Source organism: Cebus imitator, unplaced genomic scaffold, assembly GCF_001604975.1.
Source record: "Cebus imitator isolate Cc_AM_T3 unplaced genomic scaffold, Cebus_imitator-1.0 Scaffold297, whole genome shotgun sequence".
NCBI classification, from domain to species: Eukaryota; Metazoa; Chordata; class Mammalia; order Primates; family Cebidae; genus Cebus; species Cebus imitator.
This window is the reverse complement of record NW_016107612.1, coordinates 2,375,019-2,385,467: the sequence shown is the minus strand read 5'-3', so window position 1 is coordinate 2,385,467 and position 10,449 is coordinate 2,375,019. Positions and strand designations below refer to the sequence as shown.

The window sequence follows — 10,449 nt, the reverse complement described above, 5'->3', positions numbered from 1 at the left end:
CGGCAGGAAGTAGAGAGGCTACGGCCTGCCAGACAGAGCGCCATTGGGCCAATCGCTAGTGGGATGGCTGCAATACCTGGAGCTCCCATTGGTAAACCTGCATAGGTTCCGCCTCCTCTTACTTTGGTGCTTCCATTTGGGTAGCGCTGGGGAACACGGTGAAGGGGGCATGCCGGGAATTGTAGTCCCTTTAGGAAAGCAGCGTCTTGATCAGAGTGGCTTGGCTCTGTACCTTAGGAGGAGATGAATGGGAAGCGGCCTGCGGAGCCCGGCCCAGCCCGGGTGGGAAAAAAGGGAAAGAAGGAGGTGATGGCGGAATTTTCGGACGCTGTCACGGAGGAAACCTTGAAAAAGCAGGTGGCTGAGGCCTGGAGCCGCAGGACGCCGTTCAGTCACGGTAACCGGGTGCTCTCAGGGAGGGGCCGCCACTCAAGGGTCTGGGGACCTCTGAAAAAGCCCTGGAACTCGAACCCTGGCAGCGGGGCAGCAAGGAAAGAGGCTCTTGGAGGACTTTGGCCACCTCCGACCCTCCTGCCTCGGCTGCTGTTCTCTTTCACTCCAAATTTGGTTTGAATTTAGAAACCTGAGAAGAGGGAGAAATGGAGGCCGGAGAGTTTCGGGAAGCAGAGGGTATGCAAGTGATAGTTGCATTCTGGATTCTCAGATTACCGAGCTAGAATCCTCTCCCCTGATTGGGCGTCGCCGGGCAATGGAGTTAACTTTATTAAACTTCAGTTGCTTCCTAAGTAAAATGCGATAGTTAATAGTATGTACCTCAGAAAGACGGTGAATGGAAGCAATAAGCTAATGCTTGCAGGCTTCAGTAAATGTTCTCCTGAGTAAGGCCCAATACACGTCTGGACAAATACGGGAGTGGTTGATGTCATTTGTCGTGCAAGGGCAGTGCTCGGCTGTCCCAGGAGAGTCTAGCCAGACCATTTGCCATGAGCTGCCAGCTCGGCTCCCGAGTTTTCTTGTCTTTACGCGCCTATAGTTTGACTACATGATGTATGACAATAAACACGTGTTAACTAAGGAAGGGAGGCTGCGCTGAACGATTCCAGCCCCAGCTTCAAACATCACCTTATGTGATAGGAGCTCTGCTTTGTGTGCCAGGCATCCCCTTCTAGAGTTTCCTGTGATTTTTTTTTCTGTTGTCAAGTGCTTTGAAGAGGAGGGTCCTGGGTGGTCTGGATGCCTATGGGAAACCATAGCTTAGTGTTTAAAGTGCAAACTCTGTACTCTCAGTTTCTTTATCTGTAGGATGGGGAGAGTGATAATGTCTCCCTTAGAGCTGTTGAAAAGATTAAACGAGATAATGCATGTAAAGCACCCCTGGGCCTGGGACCTGGTAGGTGGTGGTGATGATTAGCAGGGTGGTGATCTAGCCAGCCAGAAGCAGTGGATAAATGTTGGGGTAAAAATCAAGGAATTAGAAGTGGTTATGCCTGAACTGAACTGATTTTTTTTTAAGTACAGTAGGCAGTAAATGCGTCTGACAGTAACTTGGGAAAAGAAAGGAAAAAAAGCCATAGATAATGTTTTCCTTCCAACAGAAGCCATTGTCATGGACATGGACCCTTTTCTTCACTGCGTGATCCCAAACTTTATCCAAAGCCAAGACTTCTTGGAAGGGCTTCAGAAGGAACTTATGAACTTGGATTTCCATGAGAAGTATAATGATTTATATAAGTTCCAGCAGGTATTTATTTCTTTGCTGCATTAGCTCTTCCACCTTGGAAATTCGTTGTCTGTAAAATCATTCAATACCTTTAGACTTGAGGTTTTAGGATGGGTTTGCCTTGAAGGGTCCTTACTGACATTGTTAAGATCATGCTTTCATTTAACCAAGCTTACTGAGTGTGAACTATGTGTTAAGGGCTATAATTATTATATGGAAGCCTTAGACCATGCCTGCTCTGTACTTAAAATCTGGTGTTTAAAGTGCAAGCTCTGTACTCTCAAAGACTTCTCAGATTCTTCATCTGCAGGAATGGGGAGAGTGATAATGTCTTCCCTAGGTACACAGATTTCTGTGGGTTTCATGGCTTTGCCTCCTCTTCGATACCTTGTAAGTGTCTGACACTTAAATTCAAAGCTAAACTCCTGGTCTTCTCTAAATTTGCTCCACCTTCAGTTTTCCCTATCACAGTTAAAAGCAACTTGATCTTTCCAGTTGCTCAGACCAGAAATAATAATAGGGTGAAAGTGATGGTTACAGAGATAGTGAAGAAACAGATTAAGCCGAGGAGGAAGTATGTTATAAACAAAGGGGTTAAGTACGTGTGGGTAAGTGGTATCATGAAGAGAGTTGTGCATTGGGAGATAATTACCATTTAAAATTTTGAGTTCAGGCCGGGCACAGTGGCTCATGCCTGTAATCTCAGCACTTTGGGAGGCCAAGGCGAGTGAATCACCCGAGGTCAGGAGTTCAAGACCAGCCTGGTCAACATGGTAAAACCCCTTCTCTACTAAAAATACAAAACTTTTCTGGGTGTGGTGACACTCACCTGTAATCCCAGCTACTTGGGAGGCTGAGGCAGGAGAATCATTTGAACCCAGGAGGTGGAAGTTGGAGTGAGCAGAGATCACACCATTGCACTCCAGCCTGGGTGACAAGAGCAAAATTCCATCTCAAATAAAATTTTCAGTTTATGCCTGTTTCAGGTGACTTGATGTATTACAATATGCTCTACATTGCAATAGGACAAAGAGTTTGGTGGACAGTTTAATTGGGCAGAAAAGACTATCTCTTTTTTTTTTTTTAAAGGTTGATTTTTCTACTCTGGAAGACACATCTCAGTCTAGGTACAGAAATACAGGTCATTGGTTTCCTCAGTTTGGGGGTATATCTTTTAGTACATGTAGGATATCACTCTTAGAAATTCCTGAAAACCTCAGGGACATCTGTGCTTAAAAAAAAAAGATGAAGATTAATTTTGTTTTTTGTTTTTGCATTTTCCCATTTTATTTTATTTGGGATAAGACAGTAAATAAGAGATTTTCTTATTCTTTTACATTAGAGCTGATTGATCCAATGGATGTATCCTGACCTTCCCCAAATCTTCTGTCTTTGGGCCTTATACACATGACTGAATTAACCAGGATAAATACATGAAACATATGACTCTTAATAATTCAGAAAGCCAAAAACTAAACATTTTTCCATGGTAAGGTTGCACAGGTTAATTAAAAACCACAGTTGCCTGCGATTGTGATTATCACATACTTGGCCTCTTGTTAATTTAGGGCCATATGCTTCTGATTACTAAATTCAAACATCAGAATGATTTTTACTTAATGCAATTTGGAAGATTAAAAATACTGGAAGATAAAAGGCAAAATAATAAAAAGAGCTTTGGGTGACTTAAAAAAAAAAAAGGAGCACCCATTACTTTGGATCCACATGGAAGTTTGGTAAAACTCTACTGTGAATACTTTTTACTGTTAATCCCTTTTGGACAGGAACTCTTCACCCTAAGACAGTAGACATAAAACCTGGTTTCATTCTCCTGCCCCTTTAATCCTCATCCATACCCTTTTCTTTGCTTGTGGTATGAATTGACTTGATAATTGGGTCACTGACACCTTCCAACTTCATAATCAACTTTGTCATTAGGAGTTGCCCAATATTTTGTATTCTGTATTTTTTAAAGCAAGCATGATTGAATGCGTACTTTATGCCATGCTAATGCTTTATATTTAGTCATTAAATCCTCAAAACAATCCCATGAAAGAGGTCCAGTATTATACCTGTTTTACAGTTGAGGAAACTATATCAGTTTTTGTTTCTCTCTGGATAATTCCCTTCAGCATACCAAAAAGAAAAGAAACTGTTAGTTCTTATCATAAGAAAAAATAAAGTTCTTGACCAAATTTTTCCTTCAGCTACCACCCCATTGCTGTGCTTCTCTTCTCAGCAGAATTTCTTATAAGACTTGTCTGCACTGTGTCAAATTCCTCTCCTGTGAGTCTCTGGTAAGCCCATTTTAATCAGGCTTTTGCTTCTGCTACTGCACCGAAACTATACTCGTCAAGGTCACTGATAACCTCCACATTACTAAATCTGATAATCAGTTTCCAGTCCTTCCTTGGCTCATCAGCAGCATTTGACCTACTATATCACTCTTTCCTCCTGGAGACATTTTTTTTTTTGCTTTATTTTCATGGTCTCTTGGTTTCTGTTCTTCCTCAGTGGCCATTTCTTCTTAGCTTCCTTTGCTAGGTCTTCCTCTTCCACCTGACTTCTTAATGGTAGAATACTCTGCATCCTAATGCTTGGACTCCTTCCCTAGGTACATAGATGTCTATGGGTCTCACGGCTTTGCCTCCTCTTGGATGTCTAATAAGTGTCTGACACTTAAATTCAAAATGAAACTTCTGGCCTTCTCCCTCTAACTCTGCTCCACCTGCAGTTTTCCCCATCACAGTTAATAGTAGCTTGATCTTTCCCAGGGCTCAGGCCACAAAGGAGGTCATCCTTGATTCCTCTTTCACCTTATTTCCAGTCCATCGGGAAACTCTGCTATCTCTACCTTCCAGTCTGTCATGAAACTCTGCTATTTCTACCTTGAAAATACAGTCACCACATGACGTTTTCTGTCAGCAATGGATACAGTAGTGATCCCATAAAGTAATACCTATTTTTATTGTACCTTTTCTATACTTAGATATGTTTAGATACACAAATACTTCTATTTTCTTACCTATAGTATTCAATAGAGTAACATGCCAGCTTGTTTGTAGCTTGGGAACAATAGGCTATACCATATAGTCTAGATGTATAGTAAGTTATACCATCTAGATTTATGTAAATGCACTCTATGATATTGGAACAACATTGAAATTACCTAACAACAAATTTCTCAGAATGTGAGTGGCACACCGCTGTGTATCCAGAGAAGCCCACTTCTTACTGCTTCTGCTGCCAAAGGCCAACCCCTGGTTCAAGCAACCTGTGTCTCACCAGGATTACTCTATTTGTGTATCAACCATTTTCCCTTCTATCGTCGCCTGCTCACACAGTCACTTAAGTCATTGTGTTATTTTAAAATGTAAAGGGACCCAAGATAATTAAAAACATGTTCACATAAAAACTTCTACACAAATGTTTGTAGCAGTTTTATGTATAATAGCCAAAAAGTGGAAACGATTCAACTGTGAATAAACAAAATGTGGTATACCCATAGAATGGAATAATTTAGCCATTAGAAGGAATGACATACTGATACTGCTACAACATGGATGAACCTTGAAAACATTATGCTAAGTGAAAGGAGTCAGATGCAAAAGGCTACGTATTGTATGATTCCATTTATGTGTAATGTCCAGAATAGGCAGGTGGTTACCAGGGGCTGGAGGGAGGAGAGAATAGGGAATGACTACCTAAATGGGCACAAAGGTATCTTTTTGGAGTGTTAAAAAGTTTTGAAATTAGGCCGGGCGTGGTGGCTCACGCCTGTAATCCAAGCACTTTGGAGGCCAAGGTGGGCGGATCACCTGAGGTTGGGAGTTCAAGACCAGCCTGACCAACATGGTGAAACCCCATCGTAAAAAAAAAAAAAAAGTTCTGAAATTAGGTGGTGCTAATGATTGCCCAACAATGTCAATATACTAAAATCCACTGAATTACACACCTTCAAGTGGTTAAATGGTCAATTTAATCACTTGAAATTATGTAGATATTATGTGTTATGTGGATATTATCTTTAAAGAATGTTATTTCATGTTATTTCTCAAAAACTCCAATGACTTTTTTTTTTTTTTTTTTTTGCTTAGATATAATCAGGTGAAGCTTCTCATTTCTTTGAGTCAAAGCCAAAGTACTTCAAATGGCTCTAAGTCTCCTACTGCCCTCCCTCTCCCTCTGCTCTTGCAGTAGCTTGAATAGGCCAGGCATGCTTCATGCCCAGGGCCTTGAATGCTCTGTGCCTTGATATTCCCTTGCCACACTTCCCAGCCTCCTTCAAGTCTTTGTTTCACCCCCTTGAAGTCTACCTTAGCCGACCTGATTATAATTGCAAACCACTCCCCAGGCTCAGCACTCCCCATCCTTATTTTCCTGGGTTTTTTTTTTCCCCTTGTGCACTTCTCACCATCTTTATACTAATCTGCTTTTTGTGTCTGTTGTCTGTCTCCCTTAACAGGCATAGGAACTAGACTATGATAACGACTTAAGTATTTGTTCAATGAGTACAGCACAGAGGGTAATAACTTGCCAAGTCACAGAGCCATCCAATGGAAGGGACCTATATTAAACTTAAGCAGCCTGGCTTCCGAGTCTGGGCTCTTCATGTCAATGTTAGGACCAGAACGCTCACTAAACTGCTTTCCTTTGTGTGTTTCTTATGTGAAGGAAATCCCTTTTTTTTCCTCTCTTTTCATGTTCCAGTCTGATGATTTGAGGAAGAGAAGAGAGCCCCACATATCTGCTTTAAGGTAAACAAGTAATCATATTTGTTGTGTACCTAACATGTCAGGCAAAGTAGTAAGTGCTTTAAATGTTACAAGGTTGTGTATGTTATATAATCCTTGTTGACATCATTAACCCACTTTGTAGAGGAGAAAAGAGACTGAGAAATTAAGTTTGCATAGCTTAAAATTAAGTCCGTCTCATTCCAAGGCCCAAGTTCTCAGTGATAAAAATGTTCAGCCTTGTTAGTTATCAAGGAAACAGAAGTTAACACTGGAGATAGCATTTTTCACACGTTAGGTTGGTAAATATTAAAAACAAAAACCCTAGTGTTGACAGGTATAGATCAGTTATAGATACCTTTTTTTTTTTTTTTTTGAGACGGAGTTTCGCTCTTGTTACCCAGGCTGGAGTGCAATGGCGCGATCTCGGCTCACCGCAACCTCCGCCTCCTGGGTTCAGGCAATTCTCCTGCCTCAACCTCCTGAGTAGCTGGGATTACAGGCACGCGCCACCATGCCCAGCTAATGTTTTTTGTATTTTTAGTAGAGACGGGGTTTCACCATGTTGACCAGGATGGTCTCGATCTCTTGACCTCGTGATCCACCCGCCTCGGCCTCCCAAAGTGCTGGGATTACAGGCTTGAGCCACCATGTCCGGCCTTATAGATACCTTTATACACTGCTGCAGTCTTTCTTAGAAGATGGTTTCACCATGTTGACCAGGATGGTCTCGATCTCTTGACCTCGTGATCCACCTGCCTTGGCCTCCCAAAGTGCAAGGATTACGTAATATGGGTGAGCCACCATGCCCAGCCAAAAATATGCATATCTTTTTGTAGAATAGTTTCACTTATGAGAATTTATCCTGAGAAAATAAGGATATGCTCAAAGATTCCATACAAGATTATTTATTGTAGTATTGTTTATAATATTGAAAAAGTATATACAAATTTAATGGCCCGTGGAGATTTAAACCTAATAGTACAAAACAAAAAGTGGAAACTGTGTAATGATTAAATATGATATATATGAATTTTGACACATGAATATTTTCGTTATCTATTTTCTCAACTCTAAGAAACTTTTAACTTTTTTTTTTGAGACAGAGTCTCACTCTGTTGCTGGAGTACAGTGGTGCAGTCTCGGCTCACCACAACCTCCGCCTCCTGGGTTCAAGCAGTTCTCCTGCCTCAACTTCCCGAGTAGCTGAGACTGCAGGCACATGACGGCATGCCTGTCTAATTTTTGTATTTTTAGTAGAGATAGGGTTTCACTATGTTGGCCAGGCTGGTCTTGAACTCCTGACCTCGTGATCCACCTGCCTCAGCCTCCCAAAGTGCTGAGATTACAGGCATGAGCCACCGCTCTGAGATCTAGTGTCCCACACAATCACTTTTGTGTCCTACTTTAAGTGACAGCATTTTTTTCTTCGTGATATATAAAATAATGATATACATTTTTGTAAAGAGAAAAAAATAAACAGTACACGCAATTTGATGGTTCGTTGTTTTTTTCTGACCAGTAGATTCACGTCATGTTATCTTATTTTTAAAAAGAGATACACACATTTACATTTGGGTGTACAATGATAAAGATTTGGAAAAATAGAGTATTTAACTCTTGCTAGTAGGAATACAGATTTAACAGTTTTTTACTTACATGGTATTTTTTCCTAGTTGTTTTTGTAATGAGTACATGTTGCTTTGTAATAGCTGTTTTTCATCTATGTGGCATAAATTATTTATTCTCATCCTATTTTTTCTCTGCAACACTTCCATGTATGATAGGCAGCCTACACAGTTTCTTTCTTCTAAATCCTGAACTATTGCTTGTGTGTTAACTGTAACACATTATGTTTCACATTTACTTAGACTTTTATCCCCCTAAAGACAGATTATCATGCATTAAGGCATTATCTCCTTAGTTCACAACACCCCTCTGCTAAGCATTTCATGTGGGACTGAGTTACATTCCACACCGAAGGCTTACAGCTAGATGGTGAGCTAGCCACAATTCCTTAATCATTACAGAAAGCTGATCTTTTTATTTCCTACTTGGGTTCTGTGAGTTCCTTCATGAATACAATTAACAAGTGCTAACAATGACAGAAAATAAGCCTGTCCTTGTGACACTTTCATAGAATGAGCAGAAGAGCTTTTTCTGGAATTCGTGGAAGCTGATGTTACAAGTAAAGGATTTAAGACTATTAATTGCTTAGAGTATCAAGAGTTTGAAGAAATATTTATCACTCACATTATCTGAAGCCTGGTTCAGCAGTTTGCTATCCTGATCCATTCTATGTAATTTGCAACTCTGCCTTTAAAAGTTAACATGGCACCTCTGGGTGGACTGACTGAGCACAATTATTTTATGGAATTTTTTTTAAGCTTGTTCACAGCTGATAATGGAATTTTTTTTGTTTGGGTAGTATATAATATAAAAAGGTATTTGGTAATGAAATCTTGGAGATCAACATGGAAATTTGATATTTAGTTATAAAAAGGACAGTTGTATTTTATGGTAATTTCAGTTAAGTGCATTTGGAGTAGGATGATCCAAAAAATATTAAGTATCTTTGTAAGTGTAATTTGAACTAATGTAAATCTTTTAAAAATGTTTTTAATTCCTTGAGGTTAATAATTCATAATTTCAAAGTTGATTGGCTGAATGAGTTATAAATTGTGTTCAAGAGATTTCTACGTAGAGAGCCAGTTTAGCTGACAAATGGAAATGTTGGCCGGGCGCGGTGGCTCACGCCTGTAATCCCAGCACTTTGGGAGGCCGAGGCGGGTGGATCACAAGGTCAAGAGATCGAGACCATCCTGGTCAACATGGTGAAACCCCGTCTCTACTAAAACTACAAAAAATTAGCTGGGCATGGTGGCATGTACCTGTAATCCCAGCTACTCAGGAGGCTGAGGCAGGAGAATTGCCTGAACCCAGGAGGCGGAGGTTGCGGTGAGCCGAGATCGCGCCATTGCACTCCAGCCTGGGTAACAAGAGTGAAACTCTGTCTCAAAAAAAAAAAAAAAAAAAAAAAAAGGAAATGTTCACCATCTCCTATTGGTATCCTGTGAGCATCAGAACTTCTATGAAGGATTTTACTCATTATTATGCATTTAATTCAACACTCACCATTCTTGCCATTTAAAGTTGTTTTAATCTTCTAAACAGTGCCACCTAAGTGTTCATTAAATGGTGGTACTAGTATTAATGCTTGTGATTTATAATAAATATATGTTTGGTCTTGGTCTCTATTCCTGGCACAGACCTCTCTGACATCCTGCAAGGGAAGAGGGGCTGGAGGTTGAGTTAATCACCGATAGCCAATCACTTAATCAATTATTCCTTCATAATGAAACCTCCATCAGATACCCTAACCAGAGGAGTTTAGAATTGCTGAACCCATGGAGGAACTGGGAAGGTGGTATAACTGGGGAGGACCATGGTGTGGAAGCTCCATACCCCTTCCCCATATCTCACCCTATGCATCCCTTCCATCTGGCTATTTCTGAGTTGTATCCTTTTATAATAAATGAGTAATCTAGTAAACAAACTTCTTCTGAGTTCTGTGAGCTATTCTAGCAAATTATCAAACCCGAGGAGGCAGTAGTGTGAACCGCTGGTTTATAACTATTTGGTTAGAAGCATATAGGTCACAACTTGGACTTGTAATTAGTATCTGAAACGGCGCGGGTGGGGGATAGAGGAGAGGTCACACTGGGGGCAATCTCGTGGGACTAAGCCCTTAACCTGTATTAACCCCTGGTAGACAGTGTCAGAATTGAATTGACCTTTAAGACACTCAGCTGGTGTCAGAGAATTGGTCAGTGTGTGGGGAAAAGCCCACATATTTGGCATTGGAAGTAAAGTAAAGTGTGTAAAGAAAAACAGTTGAAGCTGGGTACGGTGGCTCACACCTGTAATCCCAGCATGTTGGGAGGCCAAGGTGGGCGGATCACTTGAGGTCGGGAGTTGGAGACCAGCCTGGCCAACATAGAAAAACCCCGTCTCTACTAAAAATATAAAAATTAG

General features: G+C 40.8%; 1 protein-coding gene across 3 annotated transcripts in view; it reads left to right on the top strand.

The window, feature by feature from the left end:
* The first annotated feature begins 125 nt into the window (after positions 1-125).
* OGFOD1 (2-oxoglutarate and iron dependent oxygenase domain containing 1) overlaps positions 126-10,449 on the top strand; it is a 30,826-nt gene continuing 20,502 nt past the window's right edge. The window contains exons 1-3 of one of the 3 annotated variants that reach the window (XM_017502689.2): positions 126-397; positions 1,557-1,702; positions 6,392-6,438. In XM_017502689.2, the coding sequence (XP_017358178.1) occupies positions 244-397; positions 1,557-1,702; positions 6,392-6,438 (347 nt within the window). In that variant the 5' untranslated portion in view covers positions 126-243. Of the gene's footprint in view, positions 398-1,556; positions 1,703-6,391; positions 6,439-10,449 lie in introns of those variants that run through there. The other 2 variants (XM_037729314.1, XM_017502691.2) reach the window with 2 other exon arrangements.